The sequence below is a fragment of the Anas platyrhynchos genome, chromosome 29, assembly GCF_047663525.1.
Source record: "Anas platyrhynchos isolate ZD024472 breed Pekin duck chromosome 29, IASCAAS_PekinDuck_T2T, whole genome shotgun sequence".
NCBI lineage: Eukaryota > Metazoa > Chordata > Aves > Anseriformes > Anatidae > Anas > Anas platyrhynchos.
Genome location: NC_092615.1, coordinates 1,375,844 through 1,396,582, shown reverse-complemented (window position 1 = coordinate 1,396,582; position 20,739 = coordinate 1,375,844). Strand labels below are relative to the sequence as shown.

General features: G+C 66.9%; 2 protein-coding genes across 3 annotated transcripts; one reads left to right on the top strand and one right to left on the bottom strand.

Moving 5' to 3' along the window:
- Positions 1-818: 818 nt before the first annotated feature.
- Positions 819-14,937, top strand: NCAN (neurocan). 2 transcript variants are annotated; one of them, XM_038169272.2, is made up of 15 exons: positions 819-1,110; positions 5,864-5,943; positions 6,847-7,248; positions 7,722-7,896; positions 7,974-8,101; positions 8,210-8,503; positions 8,589-9,503; positions 9,604-10,707; positions 11,267-11,383; positions 11,488-11,601; positions 11,795-11,953; positions 12,329-12,411; positions 12,502-12,646; positions 13,669-13,851; positions 13,967-14,937. In XM_038169272.2, the coding sequence occupies exons 2-15, from the start codon at positions 5,871-5,873 to the stop codon at positions 14,254-14,256; spliced, it is 4,182 nt and encodes a 1,393-aa protein (XP_038025200.1). In that variant the 5' UTR covers positions 819-1,110; positions 5,864-5,870; the 3' UTR covers positions 14,257-14,937. The 2 variants fall into 2 exon arrangements, with proteins under 2 accessions (XP_038025200.1, XP_038025201.1); XM_038169273.2 differs by having other exon boundaries at positions 903-1,110; positions 13,963-14,244.
- An 890-nt stretch (positions 14,938-15,827) lies between these two features.
- On the bottom strand, positions 15,828-20,369 carry HAPLN4 (hyaluronan and proteoglycan link protein 4). Its single transcript, XM_038169274.2, has 5 exons — positions 20,261-20,369; positions 19,188-19,305; positions 18,524-18,886; positions 17,614-17,916; positions 15,828-16,807 (listed from the first exon to the last, which is right to left on the bottom strand). The coding sequence occupies exons 2-5, from the start codon at positions 19,303-19,305 to the stop codon at positions 16,470-16,472; spliced, it is 1,122 nt and encodes a 373-aa protein (XP_038025202.1). The 5' UTR covers positions 20,261-20,369; the 3' UTR covers positions 15,828-16,469.
- Positions 20,370-20,739: the final 370 nt, after the last annotated feature.

The window sequence follows — 20,739 nt, the reverse complement described above, 5'->3', positions numbered from 1 at the left end:
CCATCTCCGCGCCCGCTGCCAAATGGCAGGAGACAGGGCGGCTTTCTCCATTCAGGCCGGCAGGTTCAGGGGGGGAAAAAAGGAAAAAAAAAGGTGCCCCCCCCCTCCTCCCCTCCAGCTCGGTGACAGTTTTCCCCTATGTTGGGGGTGACTTCTGGCATCGCAGCTTCCGAGCATCTCTCCTGCTTTATTGGGGTTTTTCCCAGGCTTTGTCCGCCCTCAGCACCTTCCTTCCTGCATCCTCAGCATCCTCCCGCATCCGCAGCATCTCCCACCCGATGCGGGGCCATATGGGGGGGTGTGTGTGGGGGGGGCTGGATGCAGCCCGCACAGCTTGGCAGGGATTTAGGGGGGAGCAGGGAAAGTGCCCTTCAACTGTACCCCCCCCAAAAAAAATCCCCAGAGACAGTGGGTCCTCGTGCAGGGCTGGGGCGGGGTGCGCAGCACATGGGAGGGGGGGTTCAGGGCCGAGCAGTGATTTTGGGGTGCAGAGGGGCTGGAGGATGCCCCCCCCCCACTTTACCAACACCCTAAAACCCACCGGGTGCCAGCGCAGGGATGCCGGGGGTGCGGTGCCAGAGGGGGGAAAAACGGGGGGGGCAGAGGTCCAGGGGTGCTCCCCACCACCGGGACCCCCTCCCCAAAAACCCTCTCCATCCTCGGCTGGCGGGGGGGCTGCGGCGCGGCGGCGGGGGGGGGGCGGGGGGGCGGCTCCGCTCTCGGGGGAGGGGGCGGCCCCTCCGGGGGGGGGGGGGGGGCGGCCCCGGTTTATGGGGGGGGGGGGGGGAGGCGGAGACGCATGCGCGGCCGCCCCTCGCCCTGCGCCCGGCAGCGCGGCGGGGCGCGGAGCGGGCGCGGGGTTCGCCGCCGCTGCGGGCAGGTGCGGGCGGGCGGCACCGGCGGCACCGGCGGGGGGGCCGCGCCTGCCGCCAGCCGCGATTGGCCCGGCCCGGCCCGGCTCGGCCCCCTCCGGGGGACCCCGACCCGTTGCCCCCCCCTCCCTTTCTCCCTCCGCTCCCCGGTTTTTAAGCCCCCGGTGCCGGCGGGGAGCTCGGTGCGGGGCTCCTCCGGCGGCGATGATCCCCTGCGCTCCGTGAGCACGGCCCCCAGGTACGTGCGGCACCGGCACCGGCAGCGGTACCGGCAGTGGTACGGCACGGTACCGGCAGCGGTCTCGGTATCCCTACCGGTACCGGCACCGGCACCGCCCGCGCCGCGCCCCCGCTGCGGTGCCCGGTGCCGCGCGGTGGGAGCGCACCGGGATGGGAACGGGGAAAGGGAACGGGAACGGGGGGCACCGTTAGGGGACGGGAGGGACGGATCCGAGCTGGGGACACGGTGGGGACAAGGCGGCTGTCACGGCTCCGGGGTGCGGGCACTGGGTTGGGGACAACGGGTTTGGGGCGGGGGACACCGGGGTGGGAAGGGATGAGGGGGGTTGGAGAGGGGGCGCGGTGCGACAGAGGGATGGGGACACTGGGGAGGGGGACACTGGGGATGGGGGGGGCACACCGGCTGGGGGGCAGCAGGAGTGTGGTTGGGGGACAATAGGGCTGGCACCACTGGGATTGTGGGGACACCACTGGGACACCAGCGTGGGGGGGACACTGGGGACACCAGGACACAGAGACCAGGGCTCTGAGGCTGGGGACACCGGTGCTGACGGGGGCTTGGGGACACCAGGGCTGAGGCCGGTAGGACAGGCAGGGCTGGAGCGTGCTGGCAGCGAGGTGGTGGCAGGGAGAGGAGAAAAGGGACAACGGGGAGGGTGGCAGGTGCTGGGGGTCCCCTCCCTGTGATGCTGGACCCGGTGGCGCCGTGGTCCCTTCACCCTGCCCGGTCCCCGTTGGTGCCACCGGGGTTTCCTCATCAGGGAGGGAGCCGGAAAGTTTCCGGACGCGGTGTCCCCAGTGTCCCCCCCAGCTGCTGGGGACCAGGCAGGGCTGGTGACACAGCGGGGGCTCGGCACCGTGGGCAGGATGAGTCCCAGCCCGCATCCCCCAGCTGCACGGTGAGGCTGGGATGGCCGGCGGGATGCCAGGAAGGATGGATGCGTGTGTGGGGACCAGCGAGGGCTTTGGGGTGCTCGGGGGCTCCCCAGGACCCTGGCACACCCGGTGTTTTGTGGGCAGGAAGGTGCTGGAGGCCCAGCCCTGGGCCAGGCCCTCTGGCCGCATCCTGCACCCTCCAGCCTCCCTGCTTTTTGCTTTGGTGCTGGTGCTGCTTTTGGGGCCGCTTGCTGGCGTGTGGCCGAGCCCGCTATAGGGCTGGGGTTTGCCGTGACTCTGAGTGAGCTTTGGGGCTCCTGTGACGGGCACTCAGCCTCCCAGGGAGAGACAAAAAGCTTGGGGGGGGGGAAGGTGGTGGGTGGGAAAAAAAATAATAATAAAAATAAGAGCGAAATCTAAAATAAAGGCTGCAGACTGTCTGCCTAATAAAAATCGCACCCAGCAAAGGGCCCATATTGGCCAGGATCACAGTTTGCCGAGGTGCTAATTTATTCTCGCAGGCTGGGGGGGGGGAGCGGGAGCATCACGTTGCCTGCGAGATGTGACGGCAGCGCGCTTTGCAGAATTCCTTTGTTGTGGGCAGAGAGGAGGGGACGCGGAGCCAGCCCCGCTGCCGGGCTCCTGCCGTGGCCGCGCAGCCCTGCGGGGGCCCTGGGTGCTCGCCCCCCGTCCCCGCCAGGAGGGATGTGGGGACATGGGGGGGGTTGCAGGGGGCAGGATCGGCCCCACGGGGAGGTGACAGCTTTGGTGGCTGGGTGCCGAATGCTCCACGGTGCCCTGATGGTGCTGGGGACCACGGTCACCCATGGGGACAGCAGAGGTCACAGCGCCAGCACCACGGCTGCAGGTGGCACAGGGCTGGGGGCACCCCCAAGGCTTGGGGGGTCCCCAAAACTGGGGGTGCCCCCATCCTGCTGCAGCCCATGGGGATGGCAGAGCCCTTGAGCACGTGTCCCCCTCAGTGTCCCCTCTGCTCCGCAGGGACCCCGAGGTCCGCAGCCCCCCGGCTGCCCCCTGCCCAGCCCCACGGCTCGGGGTGGGACGAGAAAATGCCCCCAAAAAGTGGCAGGGTCAGCCCGGCACCCGGTGGCCTGGGAGGAATTAAGCTAGGTTTCAGCTGAAGCTAATCACCAGCCCCGGCTTTGCATATTCATGAGGCGGATGAATTATTCATGTGGTGACAGCTAGTGACAGATGTGAAAATGTTCGCCCGGCTTGGGGGGGCGGCTTTGCACCGGCGTTATTTTAAATTTCTCTCATCTGCCGTTCCTTCGGCTTTTTTGCCCGGTTTGCGGCAGGTGCCGGGCCGTGTAGGGCACGGGGACAATTCCCTTGTCCCCGAGAGGGCCCAGCCACGTGGCACCACGAGTGTCACCGTGCCACGAGCCCGTGGCATCGCCCCGCCTGCGGCCACCCGCAGCGCCTGCACCGCTCAGCCTGCGGGGACGCGGTGGCACGGCTGCCGCCACCTCTCCGTGCCACCCTCCGTGCCTTGGTGTCACCGCCAGCTGTGGCCGAGGACAGTGCGGTGACACCCGGCTGAACCCACAGCCCCCGTGCCAAATCCTCCCCCAGCGGCCGTGCTGGGGGTTAGGGGATCAGGAGGAGGTGGGAGGGAGACGGCCCCGTAATTAACGAGGCACCGAGGATGCGGTCCCCGAGCTGGGGACATCATAAGGGGGAGAAAATGAATTTGGGGAGGGGGAATGTTGGCTGTGCCCAGGCTCTGTTTTGTCCCCGCTGTCCCTGATGTCCCCTCTCCTGGGGAGTCCCTGCAGGGCGCGTGGTGGGGGCTGCGCATGGAGTTGGCACCGGCAGCGCTGGAGGCTGCGCTGCTGCTTCCCCTGACCTTGGGATCAACTTTTCGGGCTGAGAGCGGTGTCAACCACGGGCCCTGGGGACACGGGGGGGTCCTCCCTTTGTCTTCCTTCTTGGAGCAGAGTCACAGTGCCAGAGGGACGCAGTCCCCGTGCTCTCAGAGGGTCGGGGTGGCAGCGGCCAGCTGGGGCCGTGCGCCCTCGCCACGGGCTGGGGTCCCCAGGGAGGCAGCGGGTGCTGCCGTCCCCTCCCAGCACCGTGCTGCCACTGCTGCGAAAGCAAAACCTGCAGAAATGCTGATGTCAGGGACTCTGACAGCCAGGCAGCCCCTTCGCTGCTGCGTGCACGGGGTCCTGCACCCGCTGCTGCCAGCCTGGGGACGGCCGTGGGACCGCGGTGCCATCCGTCCGCCCGTCCAAGCCCGGCGGGCGGCTGCGCATCCAAAGAGCAACTTCCCTGTTTAACATTTAAATAAAATATTGAATGTTTACCCAGCGGCGTGGGCCGCGTTTGCTCAGCGAGGACCCATCTCCAGCACGGCGGCTCTGGGTAAACAGCGCAGAGCTTAGTGGAGTATTTATACGCTGGCACGTGGACGCCGCTCGTCGGGCTCTCCGCCGGGTCCCTTCGGCTCCGGATCCGTGCGGCCACCCCGGCGTGGCCTGGAAGTTGCAGGGATGAGTGTTGAGGGAAGAAAAAAGGGAAATCGGGGGTGAAAAGGCCAAAAAAATGGACAGTGGGTGATGCAAAGCCCAGGGATGTGTGTGAGTGTGGTGCCCAGTGCTGCATCTCCCGGGTACCCCGACCCTGCAGCCAGCACCCACGTCCTGCACCCACCGCTCCATCCCCACCCCGGGGTTCCCCTGTCCTGCACCCGGCACCGAGGGTTTGTGCTGGGAGAGCTGAGAAAGGCAGGATTTGCATCTCAATGGGGAGGAGCTGGAAACCCCAGCGCCCGGGCATGCCAAGTCACTTAAATATTTTTTTTTTTCCTGTAGTGGGAAATCAGGGGAAAGTTGAGCGCTGGTTTCCAGCGGGGCTGGGATTTCACTGGGATTTCCTTCCCGGAGAACAAAACCCCCCCCAGGCCTTAAGTCCTGCTGCTCTCCGAGCATCCCAGAGCTGTCCTCGACTTTGCAGCGAGCCGCAGAGGCCATCCCCGGCCGCATCCTTCCCTCCTGCAGATACGCTAGGGCACGGTGCGGAGCCACGCTGGGGGCCAGGCGACCCCCTCGGCTTTTATTAGCGGCAGGTTTCGGAGGCAGAAAGCCCCCCCCGGAGCTGTGCTAAAGGGAAGGGACAGCTGCCGGGGCTGCAAATGCTTTCTTCTGTAGAACAGGTGAAATAAAACCCAGCTCTGTGCCTCCCCCCCCCAAAAGGCCGTTTTCCAGCGCTGAACGCAGGGGGTCTCCTTTTTTTTTCTTGCCGTTTCACTCTTGATTTCTATTTTCGTCCCATAAAAGCAGAAGGGACAGGGGGAGGAATCAAGGGCTGGAAAATGGAGCATCGGGGAGCGGGGAAGCCGCGGGCTGAGCTGAAAGCCACAGCTCAAGGGGGTCGAGGAACCGTGTCCCCAAAACCAGGCGGTCCCCATCCCAGGTGTCAGAGCCCGGGGGGGTGCTGAGCATCCCTCCCAAACCGGGGACCGAATGATTTAGAAAATACCGATCGGTGCTGCAGTGAAGCAGACGGATGGGAGCTTTTGGGCGAGCGGCGTTGTCGGTTTTATGCTCCACACCGGCTCCGGCAGCCGGAGGCATCCGCTGCATGTTAATGGGGCCGCATCCTGCACGGCCAGGCTGGGGGGAGCCCGCAGGACCCCGGGGCTTACCCGTGCCCCCGTAGCGGAGGCGCAGGGATGGCACCGGGATGGCACCGGCAGCGAAACCAAACTCTTTGTGCTCTCCTGCTAACGGGGGCTAATCCTGCTCCTCCCGGGGGGGTCGGTGTCACCGTGATTTTGGTGGTTTGGGGCCCGGTGGCGAGCTGTTGGGTAAATGGGGAGGGGTGAGAATCCGACCCCGCTCTCGTTGCAGGTCAAGGATGGTCCAGGTGATGGGGGATGCCGGCTGCTGGATCCTGCTCGGGCTCTCCCTGCTCCCCATCGCCGTGCTGGGTAAGTGGCCCCCCCGGGGGGGCCAGATCCTGCCACCCTCAGGATCTGCTGCAGGGGCAGTGGGTGAAGAGCAAGGAGCCGGCGGCGCGAAGTAGCTGGGGATAATTAGCTAATAAGAGGAAACAGACACAACTAATGAACTACCAGCACTAATGAATGGTTAGGGCGAAGAACAACCGGCTCCAGGAGGGGGCTGGGTCTGCAGGCTCCGGCGTGCCCGTGCGATGCCCCGGATTAGCAAGGGAAAAGCCCCCCCCAGGTGGCCGTGATCCCCCCCTCGTGCTGGGCGAGACTTTAAACCCTTAATCCTGCTGGCTCGGCACCCCCCTCCGCCGAGCTGCCCCCCACGGATCCTTTCTGCCCACCCCGTGTCCTCATCCCACATGGCGGGGGCACGGTGACATCCAGATCCTGGGGGATTTGGGGACTTCTGGAATCCCGAAGGAGTGAGGGGCTCGGGGTGAAGCTTTGTGGCTGCAATGGGGTGGGAATAGGGTGGGGGAAGGCGCCCGGGGGGGGGTCCTCACTGGGATTAGTGGCAGTCCCCAGCCAGCTTGGCTCTGCGGGGAGCATCCACCACCGTCCCCACCCCCAGCAGGGAGGGCAGCGCTTGGGGCTTTCTGAGAATTATAGGATTTGTGGGAGGGTGCCCGGGGGGGGGCAGGATTACTGCGGGAAAAGGAGGAAGAAGAGGAGGTCTTCATCTCTACCGTGCTTTATCCCAGTTTGGGGGCGGGTGGCTTTCCCCCAGTGGGGTCAGGTGCCACCAAATTGCAGGGCAGGGATGGGACAAGACCCTACAGTGCCCTCCCGTCCCCCCCCAGCTCCCCCCAACGCTATGGACAAACCCCTCCAGCAGCCCCAGAGCCCATCCCCGTGGTATCTGGGCGCCTCTCCCCGCAGGCTCCCAGGACGATGGGAAGGTGATCCACATCAACCGGGTGCAGCACCAGGCTGTGCGCGTGGGGCTGGGGGAGCCCGTGGCCCTGCCCTGCCTCTTCCTACTCCATCCCTCCGCCTCGCTGGGGCCCAACGAGCCCCCCGACCCTCCCCGCGTCAAATGGAGCAAGGTGCGCTCGGCCACCGGCCAGAGGGAGGACGTCCCCATCCTGGTGGCCAAGGACAACGCGGTGAAGGTGGTGAAAGCCTACGAGGGTCGGGTGGCGCTGCCCGGCTACCCCCGCGACCGCTCCAACGCCACGTTGCTGCTGCGCGCCGCCCGCGCCAGCGACGCGGGGCTGTACCGCTGCGAGGTGGTGGCCGGCATCGACGATGAGCAGGACCTGCTGCCCCTCGAGGTGACGGGTGAGTGTCGCGGGGCAGCGTGCTGCGCGTTTCGGGGTGCTGGTGTGAGCCGTGCACACTTCGTGAGCCATGCACACCATGCGAGCCGTGCGCACCGTGCGCCCTGTGTGAGCCGTGCACACCGTGCAAGCTCTGTGCCCCGTACAAGCCCCATAACCCACATCTGTACCCTGTACGCTCTGTGCTCCTCGTGTGAGCCATGCGTGCCATGCACCCTATCCAAGCTGTGCACCCCATGTGCCCTAAAAAAGCCCTGCACACCATATAAGCCGTGCACACCCTACAAGCCGTGCACACCCTACAAGCCATGCACACCCTACAAGCCATGCACCCTCTATAAGCCATGCACCCCATCCAAGCCACGCAGCCCATGTGCCCCACACCCCTTCTGCACGCAGTTCACCTCACGCACCCAGCGCACGCCACGCGCACTGCGCCCCCCGTGCGAGCCGTGCCACCCGCTCTCCTTCCAGGCGTCGTCTTCCACTACCGCCCGGCGGGGGAGCGCTACGCGCTGACCTTCGCTGCCGCCCAGCGTGCCTGCCTGGACAATTCGGCCGTCATCGCCTCGCCCCAGCACCTCCAGGCTGCCTTCGAGGATGGCTACGACAACTGCGACGCGGGCTGGCTGGCTGACCAGAGCGTGCGGTAAGCGCACGGTGCGGGCGCCCCTTGCCGTGGGCACCCACGGAGCTGAGCATCCCCCTCGTGCCCCTCTCCCGCAGGTACCCCATCACGCTGTCCCGGCCCGGCTGCTACGGGGACCGCAACAGCCTCCCCGGTGTCCGCAGCTACGGCCAGAGGGAGCCCGGGGAAGTGTACGATGTCTACTGCTACGCACGGGAGCTGCAAGGCAAGCGGCACCGTGGTGGCGGGCACGTGCCGGGGGACTTCGCTTGGCACGCTCGGTGCCACCCTTGGGGATGGTGACGGCTTTCCAACGAGCTCCACTCTCTTGCAGGGAAGGTGTTTTACGCCACGGCACCGGGGCGCTTCACCTTGCAGGGGGCCCGGAGGCACTGCCGTGCTCGGGGGGCTTCGTTGGCCACCACCGGGCAGCTCTACCTGGCCTGGCGTGATGGCCTGGACCAGTGCGACCCCGGCTGGCTGGCGGACGGCAGCGTCCGCTACCCCATCAGGGTCCCCCGCAGGAAATGCGGCGGCGAGGCCTCGGGCGTCAGGACCCTCTACCAGTTCCCCAACCGCACCGGCTTCCCCCAGCCGGCCTCCAAATTTGATGCTTACTGCTACAAAGGTAACGGAGAGGGGCTGTGGTGCCACCACCGGGTCCCCACTCGTGTCCCAGGCACCCAGCCCACCCCCGGTCCTCCTCCCCACAGCGGACGCGCCGGATGCCGGTGATTTCACCGCAGCGCACGCGGGGCAGAAGGAGCAGGAGCTGCCCACTCCCGACCCGCCGGGCAGTGACAACGTGCTGGTGGAGCACGCGGAGGAGCGCGAGGACCCGGCCACCTCTGGGGACACCCCACGCGTCGGCCTCCTGCCGCAACCGGGGGCTGCGGGGCCGGGGGAGGATGAGGATGAGCAGCTGCGGGCGGTGAGCAGCAGCGCAGCAGCGTGGCGCGGTGACATCCCCGGGGCCAACGGCACGGCCCTGCTGCCGGCCACCACCTCCTCGCTGGTGTGGCCCCACGAGGACGAAGCCCTCAACGTGGTGGACCAGGCGCCAGGGAGCACCCAGCAGGATCTGGCCGGCAGCAGCCCAGCACCACCAGTTCAAGAAGCCCCCGGCCCCGAGGAGCCCCCCATCGCTCTGCTGCCACGGTCCCAAAGCCCAGCCCAGGAGGTCACCAGCTCACCGACGGCATCGCCTGGCTTGGGGACAGTCCCTGGCACGGCAGCAGAGACCCCCAGCACCCCGCTGGGCAGCTCACGTGCCCCCAGACGGAGCAGCTACTCCGGGCTGAACGGGCGCTACTTCCAGCTGCAGCGGCAGAGCTGGGACCCCCCGGTGACCGAGGACCCCCCGGTGACCGAGGACCCCCCAGTGACCGAGGACCCCCCGGTGTCTGGAGATCCCACAGTGTCTGGGGACCCCACAGTGGCCGGGGACCCTACAGGGGCCGGGGACCCAGCGGGGACAGTCACCAACGCCCCCATCCTGGCCCTGGAGGTGAAGGGGGCTGCAGCCAACGCGGTGGAGACGTGGAGCATCGCCCACACCGGTGCTGAGAGCCCCCCTGGGGGGGGTCCCTACCCCCTCTCCAACGAGGTGGAGGATGAGATCGGCCACAGTAAGTGATGCTTGGGGGGGGGGGTGCAGGGGGAGGGTGGTGGCAGTGGCCTTGGGGTGCTCCAGCCCAGGGGACCCCCACCTTGTGCCATCTCTTGCAGAGCTGCTGGCACCGGCCACTGCCCCGGTGCCCCCATCACCGAGGGATTCTCCCCAGTGGAGCCCCCGCACGGCCCCGCGTGGTCCTGGGGGGGCTGCACGGACATCCCTGCCACCGTCACCACCCACCCCCGTGGCTCCCCACGGTGCTTCCGACCACCAGGATGTCACCACGGAGGGGTCACCGCCCCATGGCCCCAGTGCCCGCGGTGACTCCCCCTGGCTGCCTGCGGATGCCACCGAGGACTTCTCTGGGGACACCCCTCCCAAGGAGGACGGTGACCCCATCCCAGCACGGCCCCCGCTGCCCCCAGCCCCGCTGGTGGCCGATTTCCCCGAAACGTCCCCGCAGCCCGGCGGAGATGGCAGCGGGGCCCTGGGGGAAGGCTCACTGGAGAGGCAGAGGAAGGCAGTGACCTTCCTCCACCTGCCCATGGGGCTCCCGGGCACCACGGTGGCGGCTTCTCCCCATCCCCATCCCCATCAGGGCGGGCCGAGCCCCACAGCTCCCCAGGGGACACCCGAAATGGGGGCTGAAGCTGGCCACGAGCACCCAGCCGGGTACGGGGATGCGGGGACAGGGACGGCTGAGCCGAGGGACGAAGCAGCCGTCACCCCCCTGGCAGGGGACATCCCCTCGCCTTCACCCACAGCCACCGAGGTGACCCCACGGGGTGGCTCCGAGTGGCCAACGGAGGGCACGGGGGAGGCAGAGGACGGGTCCACGGGTGCCCCACGACCCTTGAGCCCCACGGCGCCGGAGCTGGAGGGAGCCGAGCATCTCCTGCACCCCCCAGCCCCCCGGCAGCCCCCCAGCCCTAGCGAGGAGGACACCTCAGGGGAGGCAAAGAGGGAAGACCCCCCCACCCTGGAAACCCACCCACCAGCTCCCACCGACACCCCTTGGCCATCATCCCCCACTCCCCACCCATGGGTGCCGGAGGTGCCCGGGTCCCCGAGCGCAGAGCCGCTCTTCGAGCCGTCCACAACTGGGGGGCCTGGGGGGGCCCCGCTGCTGGATGCTGACAGCGGGAGCGGCGAGGAGCCCCTGCTGGAGGAGAGGGAGCTGCTGGCTTGGACGGGCACCGGCAACGCCAGCCGGCACGGTGAGCACGGTGCCACGGGGTGCTGGGGACGCTGGGCACGGTGCGGTGCGCTCCCATGGGGTCGGGTTGAAGGCAGGGGGTTTATCCAAGCCAGAGGGATCCTCGGGGGACTTCGGTGCTCGCTTTGTGCCCGTGACAGGTTCAGCCGGGGTTTCTCAAAGCTCGCTGAGCTATTAACACGAGCCAGGAAAGCGTCCTCCTAAATATTTAATATTTGCAGTCGCTAATAATAATCGCTAGCGAGGCAGCTCCCGGTGAGGGGCGGTGAGCGTACACAGCCTGGTAGTGTCTGGGAAAAAAATATGTATATATGGAACAAAAATACAGGAGATTTAGAGCCACGGAGAGGTGGAAAAGTCGCCGTGGTCCATGTGCCAAGGCTCTGGGGCAGGGCCAGGACTGGGTTTGCGCTGTCCCCACGCTGCCAGCAAGGAGCTGGGGCTGGTGATGGGGCTGGGTGGGCGTCCCGGTGCTTGGTGCAGCACCATGGGGGCAATGGGGTGGGTGGGGGCGAAGCACCGGGGTGCCCCCCGTGATGGCACCTGCTCCTACCCCGCAGCTCCGTCCGATCCGTGCCAGAACAACCCGTGCCTGCACGGCGGGACGTGCCGTGCCAACGGCTCCGTCTGCAGCTGCAGCTGTGCCCAGGGCTTCACCGGGGAGAACTGCGAGATCGGTGAGTGTGTCCCCTGTGCCGTGCCCGTGCTGCTGGTGGGGTTGGCATGGGCAGGGGGGTGCCGGGGGTCTTGGAGTGCCCAAAGCCCCCCGCTGTCCCCGCAGACATCGACGACTGCCTGTCGAGCCCCTGCCAGAACGGCGGCACCTGCATCGACGAGGTCAACTCCTTCGTCTGCCTCTGCCTGCCCAGCTACGGGGGCAGCCGCTGCGAGAAAGGTGGGGAATGAGCGGCACGGGGCAGCCCCCTCGTCCCACCCCCGTGGGCAGCATCGCTGGCCAAATCCAAACCATCCAAACCCCTGCCCCTATGGGGACCCAGGAGCCTCTCCCCCTGCAGTGGGGAGCGCCTCCGTGCACCCCGGGGTGCTGGGGGCTGTCCCCAGTCCCCGGTGTCCCCATGTCCCCGCAGACACGGAGGGCTGCGACCACAACTGGCACAAGTTCCAGGGCCACTGCTACCGCTACTTCGCCCGCCGGCGCTCCTGGGAGGACGCGGAGCGGGACTGCCGCCGCCGCGCCGGGCACCTCACCAGCATCCACTCGCAGGAGGAGCACGGCTTCATCAACAGTACGGGGTTTTGGGGGGAGGACGGGGGACAGGGGGACCCCCCAGGGACGGGGCTGACCCCATCCCAGTGCTCAGCACTCCCTGCGATGCTGGGGCTGCTCCCCACGTTTCCAGTTTGGGTCATTTCCATGCCACGCTGAGGCTGTTGGGGCTCGGGGTCTGGAGGGGGCAGTGGGTGAGGAGAGGGTCCCCTGGGTGCCCGCACAGGTCCCCATGTCCCTCGTGCCCTAGCAGGAGGATCCCATCACTCTCCAGCCATGGACCCTGCAGCCTGGAGAGCTCCTGGAGCTTTCCAGGCACCGGCACCCCTGGGTGCTCCTCACCTCCGTGGGTGTGGGTGGTTGGGGACCCCCCCCCTCACCCCTTTCTCTCCAGGTTTTGGGCACGAAAACACCTGGATCGGGCTCAATGACAGGATCGTGGAGCAGGACTTCCAGTGGACGGACAACACCGGGCTGGTGAGGCCCACGGAGGTGGCTCCTGCTGGGGCGCAGGGTGTGGGGTGCGGGGTGTGGGTGCTCTCATCACCCCCCCCCGTCTCCCACCAGCAATACGAGAACTGGAGGGAGAACCAACCCGACAATTTCTTCGCGGGCGGCGAGGACTGCGTGGTGCTGGTGTCCCACGAGATCGGCAAGTGGAACGACGTGCCCTGCAACTACAACCTGCCCTACATCTGCAAGAAAGGCACGGGTACGAGACAGGAGGGATGGGGGCGGCCCCAGGGTCCCCGTCCTGCAGCCCCAGCCCCAGCCCAGCATCCCCATCCTCCATCCTCATCCCATGACTCCCAGTGTCCCCATCCCAGCATTTCCATCCCGTGACCCCCAACATCTCCATCCCATGGCCCCCATCATCCCCATCCTTCATCCCCATCCTCCATCCTCATCCCACATCCCCATCCCGCATCCCCATCCCATGACCCCCAACATCCCCATCCCATGACCCCCATCATCCCCATCCTTCATCCCCATCCTCCATCCTCATCCTTTATCCTCATCCTCATCCCGTATCCCCAACCCATGTCCCCCATCATCCCCATCCTTCATCCCCATCCTTCATCCTCATCCTTTATCCTCATCCCACATCCCCGTCCCAGCATCTCCATCCCATGACCCCCATCATCCCCATCCTTCATCCCCATCCTTCATCCTCATCCTCCATCCCCATCCCACATCCCCATCCCATGGCCCCCACCATCCCCATCCCCATCCCCACCCTTCAGCCTCCAGGCACCTCCTCATCCTCAGGAAACCTCCCAGCCCCTCACCGAGGAAAACCCGAGCAGCTCCCCTTAATCTCCGTTATATATATTTTTTTTCCCCACGGTTAATTCTTCCCTCTCCACTTTAATTTGCTTAATTTGCCGCCGTTAAAACTATTAAGTTCTCATTCCTTATCTTGAAAGTTATATTAACCTCCAGCTGTTCGCTGCGAGCCGGAGGAGCGCGCCTCCCTCTCCCACCCGGCCGCGCGTAACGATGCGCTCGCCCCGATAAGGCCGTTAATTACCTCTGTAAATCCTCGGGAACACCTCGCTGCAAATCTGGCAGAGGAACCCCCCCCCCTCGATGGACGGGCTCTGTAACGAAGCCGTCGCCGCCGCTCGGTCTCGCGGAACCGGCGGCGTGTGGAGGGTGTCCCCACGTCCCCCTCCCGGTGGTTGGGATCCGGGTGGTGGCTGATGAAGGGTCTGTGTCCCCCCCCACCCCCAGTGCTGTGTGGGCCCCCGCCGGAGGTGGAGAACGCCTTCGTCGTGGGGAAGAAGAAGGAGAAGTACAGCATCCACTCGAGCGTGCGCTACCAGTGCGAGGAGGGCTTCGCCCAGCGCCACATCCCCACCATCAAGTGCCACAGCAACGGCAAGTGGGACCGGCCCAAAATCCTCTGCACAAAACGTTAGTGGGGGCCTGGGGGGGGGTGGGAGGGGGGGTTTGGGAATGGTTTGTGGGTTTGGGGGCTCCCTGACCCCCCCCCCCCGGCCCCCTCTGCTCTTTGCCCCCCGTTAGCCAGGCGGTCGCACCGGGCGCGGCGGCACCACCGGCACCGCCACAGCCACCCCCACCACCAGCACCACCACCACAAACCCCGCAAGGAGCGGCGAAAACACCGCAAGCACCTCCGGCTGGACTGGATGGAGGAGGGCCACTACTTCTAGAGCCTGGGGGGGGCGGGGGGAGGGGGGGGAGCAGCAAGCACAAGGGCCCCCGCGGGCGCCCCGGGACCAGCCGTCTCTGGGATGGGACGTGGTGACGTTTCCCGACCCCCTTCCCTCCCACCCGACCCCCTTCCCTCTTTTATAACCTCCTCGCCCCCCCCCTTTGCTTTAGCTCCTAGGATGCCCGGCCCCGTAGGGAATAGGATCCGGCGGGGGCGGCAGCGTGTGCGTCCCCAGCCCTCCCCGCATGCCCCACGCTCAGTCCTCGACCCCGCGGGGCCGTGCCCGCACCCCAAGGTCGAGCCCCCAGCCCCGCACGGGGACCCCCAAATCCCCGTGGAGCCCTGGGGGGGCTGTTCTGCAGCTGGCTGATTGCCCCCTGCTGGGGTCTGGTCCCCTCCACCAGGTTTTCTGGGGGGAGGGGGTCATGCAGCAGCCCCCCACCCATCACCCCAACTGCCCCTTGGCCATCGCATCCCCTTGGATGGCTCCAGTTTTTTAACAGCCTCCCCGTCTTCCTGCCCTCGGGGCGTCCCCACGCCTGGCAAGGGGTCCCCGTCCCTGTTCCTGCCCCGGCTCGCGGGGTTACCCCGCAGCAGGGCCCTCCCGGCTGGTTTTGGGGTTGGATTTTCCCTTTTCCGTTCATTGTCAGTTCCCCGTTGGAGTTGGCGTGTGTGTGTGTGTACGGCGCTTTCTGATCTCTGCTGTTTGCGACGTGACTGCCGTGTCCCGTTCCCTTTCTCCCCCCCTCTCCTCCTCCGTGGCATTTCTGACTCTCTGCGTTTCTGTACTGCTGGACATTTTAATAAATTTTTTTAACAGTTCAGTGGCCCCCACCCTCCACTTCCCTTGGCTCCCGGAGGAGCGGGGACCCCGGGGACGGTCCCTCCAAAGCGGCTTGACTTGGCCGGGACCCGGCGCGCGGTACGGGCGCTCTCCATCTGCTTCCTTTTGCCCCCCCTAAATTAATTTGGAGCAGACAAAATTTGAAGCATTCCTTCTCCGCCAGCTCGTTTCGCCAGCCCTGCTCATGAGTCACGCCGGCGGTGAGCCTGATGAATTCATCGGGGCGCTGCCTGCGTTAGCCACGGGTGCAGGGTTTGTGCCACCGCCCCGGCTGCCATCCGTCAGCGGGTGACAGCCGTCACCTGGGGGCTCCGGTGGCCCCCCTGCCCCGTGCTCCCCTCCTGGGGGTCCCGGTGGCCAGGAGTGTCACCTTCCAGCAGCAATTTATTTTCATCAGTGCTGGGAGGTTGTAAAGGTGATGGATGGGCTGTGCTCAGCTGGGCTTGGCGCAGGGGAAGCCCCACGCGGCTGCTGAGCCCCCTCCGGCATGGGGGACTGCGGGGTCCCCGTCCCCTGTTTGTGCCCTGCTGTCCCCGCGGGGGCTCACGGGTTGGTGCCGGCACCGTGGTGCCTTGGAACTGCTCCCCCTGCTCGCTTGGGGCCGGTCCCGATAAATCTGTAGGGATGCCACAGCTGGGATGCTCCTGGGGAAGCCTCAAAGCGTGCTCAGCTCCAGCTGGGAGGAGGGAGTGGTGGGGCCGGGGTCAGCGGGGCTTCAAATAAGGACAGAAATCAGGAGCAGTCAGGGGGGAGCATGGGGTGAGCGCAGTCCCATGGCTCAGAGCCCCCCGGGGGTTCCTCCTGCGCCCACGCTGCCCCTCCAGGCCCCTCTCCGGCAGCCCCTAGTAGAAGGACACACGGGAGCCTGGCTCAGCTCTCGAAAGCAGCCGAAGCTTTTATTTCACCTAAGTCCAGCTCGCAGCACCTGGGGCTGCACGAAATTTGGAGCCGGCACCCGGCCGGGTCCGGGGCCTGGGCCAGTGCCTGTGGGCATCTGGTGGCCACGGCCGCTTCTGCTCTAAGCCAAGCGCGAAGGCGAGAGGCTGCAGCGCCCAGCCCCGAGCAGGCGCTGCGGGTGCGTGGCTCAGCCTGCACCGGCGACACGATTTTGGGGACATGACCTGTGGCGTCCCCAAGGCTGGGTTTGGCTCTGCGCAGCCCCGGCGGCAGCGCGGAGCTGGAAAACCCGGTCCTGCTTTGCTCCTGCCAGGCTTTTTGCACATGCAATGCGCTGATTTCTAAGCGATAACTGCAGGTGGGCTGGGGAGCTGGCACCGGCTCCGAGCGCGCGCCTCCTGCCCGGGTGGCTCAGCGCTTTCCCCTCCCGGTGCCTCAGTTTTTTTTTCCCCAAGCATCGCTGGGCTTTGGTGACAGCGGAGCAGGCGCTGCCACCACCCGGGCTCTTCCAGTTCAATGTGCAGAGCCACAACCCCGGGTTGGGGGGGGCTCCCAGCAGAGTCCGAGGATGCTCCGCAGCCACGCGGGGCTGGGTGCCCCGTTTGGGGAGCCGCATCACACGCGGTTGGGGTGCCCCCCGCCCTGCTCCTTCTCGGGGGCAGCCTCTCCAGCCTTTTTGAAGCAGTACACCCCGAAAAGCTTGTACTTTTTGTCTGGGAAGCCCAGGTTACGCACGCCGGGCTCCCGGCCGCCGCAGCGAGCCCTTGGGTTGACGATGGGGTAGCGGATGCTGCCGTCCTCCAGCCAGCCGGCCTCGCAGCGGTCCAGCAGCTGGATTTTCCAGGCGGCGTAGAGCTGCCCCACCTTGGCCACGGCCGCCCCGTTGTTCTTGCAGGCTTGCACCGCCTCGGCGTAGCTCAGCTTGCGGTACGTCTTCAGGAAATAAACTTTGCCTACAAGGGGGGGGGTGGAATAAAAGAGGGGCTTGTCCGTGGTGGGGACCAGGCTGGGGCGCAGCGTCTGGTACCCGATGGGTGGGAGACGGGGAAGGGGGGCTCAGGGTGGGCTGCTCAGCATCACATCCATCTTTATGGGGAGCCAGGACACCCCCTTTCTGCCCTCACCCCCCCCCAGTTGAAGGCGATGGAGGAGGAGAGCAGCCGGCACCTTGGAGGGGGCAGATTTATGGGGGCTGCGTGGTGGCGGCCGGCGCTGGCTCCTGGTGGCGATTACGCCCGCTATTTATCCTGCCTGCCACCATTAAATAAACATCCGCAGAGCCCCCCCTCCGTGCTGCCCTGCCAGCCGGGAGGAATTTACACAGCCCCAGAGCCCTCCTGGCTCCGATCTGTCTTGCATGGCCCCGGCCTCATCCATCACCCGGGCCATTTGCTGCTGCAATTACCTCCGTCCCCTGCTCCTGCCCGGGGAATACAGGAGCCTGGCCGGGACCGGGTGCCCCAGCTTGGCCGGTGACAGGGGCACGTGGATGGGTCCTGATCCCTGAGGAGGGTTCCCAGCACTAAAACCTTCTTGATGAGTTGGGGAGCCCTGGGCAGGGACGTGCAGCCAATTCCTGCTCTCAACTGGGGCTGAGATGCTGGGCAGCACCCGGCAGGACCCCAGCACCAGAGTGGAAGGGGGATAGGAGAGGGACAACCCCTTCCCTCCATGGGGAACCACCACCACGGTGCTGGGAAAAGACCTCCCATCCAGCTAAAAAGTGGAGAAGTGCCTCAGTTTCCCCGGCACCCTTTACCGTTGAGGTTGGAGGTGAAGCAGAAGGCGTCGTAGTGCTCGCTCTCCTTGTGCCGGTAGCCGTAATTGCGCACCCCCACCGGCGTGTCCTTGCGGCCGCACTCCTCCCGCGGCCGGGAGATGGGGTACTGCACCGAGCCGTCCTCCAGCCAGCCCGCGTTGCACCAGTCCATGCCCTCCAGCCAGGCCTGGTGCAGTTGGTCGTGCGAGGCCAGGATGCCGTCCTGCTGCAGGCACGCCTGCTGCGCCTCGTGGAAGTTCAGGGTGTAGCGGCCCAGGCGCGGGTGGTAGGGGAAGATCACACCTGGGGGGAGGGCGTCGAGCAGGGCTGGGGCGTGTGGGAATCACCCTGGGGTCCCCCCCTTGCACCCAACCAAGGGGGCAGCTGCATCAGGGCGGTGCGTTACGGAGCAGCCCGGTGCTGTGGGGCATGGGGCAACGGTGGTGCCCGCATGGGACCGAACCCCGGTGTCCCCGCAGCGAGTGCGCACCAACCCAAGCAGCGTGGCTGTGCCTCCCGAACCCCTAAAAAAAGCTTTAATCCTTTTCTCAGCACCCCCAGAATGTCTCAGCCCATCCCGACAGGCAGCGGGGCCGCCGTTCAGCTCAGAGCCACGTGCGGCACCGAGGCTGCCACGCGTCCCGGACCCCCGGTGCTTTATGAGGCCGTGCCGCTATCTGTCTCTGCCATTTACGAGCTGCCAGCGCGTAAACCTGGAGCAACAATAAAAGCCAATAACAGATGCAATAAAACACGGCACACGCTGGGAAAAAACAAGCGGCCGTAAAGCTCAGCTCGGGGACGCAGCGCTGGGAACGGTGTCCTGGCCATCCCACTGAGGATGCCATGGGGCCACTCGGGGTCCCCCCCTTGTCGCCATGCCCCAAAAGGGCCGGTGCCGTGCAACTACCTTCAAGGTCCAGCTTGACCATGCCGGTGTCGTCCTCGAGCTCGTTGGTGACCTCGCACTCGTAGCGGCCGTAGTCCTGCAGGGTGACGTTGCGGATGATGAGCGAGGCGTCCCCGAAGCCGTCCTCCTGTAGGGCCGTGCGCCCGCGGTAGCTGCCGAACGCCCGCCGCGCCTTCCCCAGGGCCACGAAGACGTCGACGAAGGCCATCGGCTCCGTCACCTTGGTCCACTTGAGGCGGATCTCATCGGGGTCGTGGGCCGAGACGTCGTAGTGGTAGCGGCAGGGCAGGATGATGGTGCCGCCCCGGTGCGTCACCACCTTCCCCGGGGCCGTCTGCACCACCACGGCCCCGCTGTCCCCCTCTGCAAGGGACACCGAGCTCAGCGCCCTCCCCGTCCCCAAACCTGCCCCGGAGGCACAGAGTTTAACCCTGCACAGTGGGAAAGAGCCACGGTGGGGACAACAGGGTCAGGGGGCACATGGAGGTGTGGGGAGCACCTTTTTGGGGTGGAATTCCCCTCTTTTGGGGGGCTTTGCGGACCACGTGGGCAGCTCCATTGTGCTTTAATGAACGCTAAACCCAACACCCCGAAGGCTGCAGGCTCCTGTGGAGGGGGGGGGCCACCCTGGCACCCTGCTGCACCCCCCCACGAGGCCACTCACCCATGACGTGGACCACCTTCTTCCGTCCCCGGGGGCTGGGCGGCGTGTCGGAGGCGAGGACGCCCACCAGGAGCAGCAGCACGGCTGGGCCAGCGGCCCAGGACCCTCGGGGGCGCATCTGGGGGGGGGAGAACCAAACCCCTCAGCACCCCCCAGCACCCCCAGTTTGGGGGTAGAGGCTGGGAGAGCAGCAGATCAGAGCCCCCAGTCCCAACTGGTCCCCACCCCACACCCCGCATAGAAGAGCCCCAGGGACCCCCACCCACCCCAAGTGCCCAGACCCTGCATAGCCCCCACCCCGCCGAGCGTCCCCCACCCCGCAGGGCCCCCCCCAAGGGCTGCATCGGCGCTGAACTCCGCTTCACCCGCTCAGTTACAGCCGGGATGAATATTTCATGGCACACGCTGCGGGCTGGATCTCTTGAGTTATTTATGGCAGCGCCGGCACATCTGGAAACTGAACTGATGGCGCGGGAGGGGGGCAGCGGCTGCCCGAGCCCCCCCCCATCCTCCCCACCGCCCACCGAGCCCTGCAGCCCCCTTTTTTTGGGAACAACCCCAAATCCCGCTTGGGGAACGAGGACTCTGTCCCCCCATGGGGTGCCCGGGGGGGGGCTGCGATCCCCGCTCCCCGCCGTGCCCCAAATTTGCCCCCCACCCCCCACGCCGAGGGGCTGCGACCCCCGCGCAGGGCGCAGGGGGCTGGGGAGGGTGCGCGGTTGGGGGGCGGTGGCACCGGGCCGTGTGTCCCGGCCCCCCCCCCGAGGGTCCTGGGGCCGGGTAGGGGTCGGGCATCCCCTGTCCCCCCCCCGTGCCCCCCCCGGCGGCGGTCCCGGTGCAGTGTTGCAGTGCGGGGCACTGCGGCGACAGCGCCGGGGCTGCGGGACACCGGGAACCGGGGGCGGGCAGCGCAGAGCTGGGAGGGGGGGGCACCGCTCCGACCCCCCCCCCCTACACCCCCCTACACCCCAAATCCCGGTTCCCACCGGCAGAAGGGTCCCGGTACCGGGGGTGGGGGCTTGATAGGGGGGTGGTCCCGGCCCCCCCCCCCCCCCTCCCTCTCCGGCACTCACCGTGGCTCCGCGGCTCCCGTGCCCGGTGCCCGGTGCCGGGGGGGGGCCGGGAGAGCTCCGGTGCTGCCGGTGCTGCCGGTGCGGCTCCGCGCAGGGGGCGGCACCGGGAGCCCGGCCCGGCCCTGCCCCGGCTCCCGGCGCTGCGCAGGGCGCCCGGCTCGCCAAGGTCACCGGTACCGGCACCGGCACCCCGGCACGGCGGCTCCCGGGGCGCTGGGAGGTTTGTGGGGTGACCCCGGCTCTGTCCCCGGTCCCTACAAGGGCAGCACCCGGGGGTCGTATGGGGGGGCGCGGGTGGGGACCCTCGGTTTGGAGAGGGTGTGAGGGGGCACCCCCGAGACGCCGCCAGCACCTGCACACGGGTGCACGGACACCCATGGGTGTATGGACCCCAACCCGTGCACAAAACCCCAGAAGTGTGCACAAAACCCCATAAGTGTGTACAAAACCCCATAAGTGTGCACAGCCCCCCTGTGTGT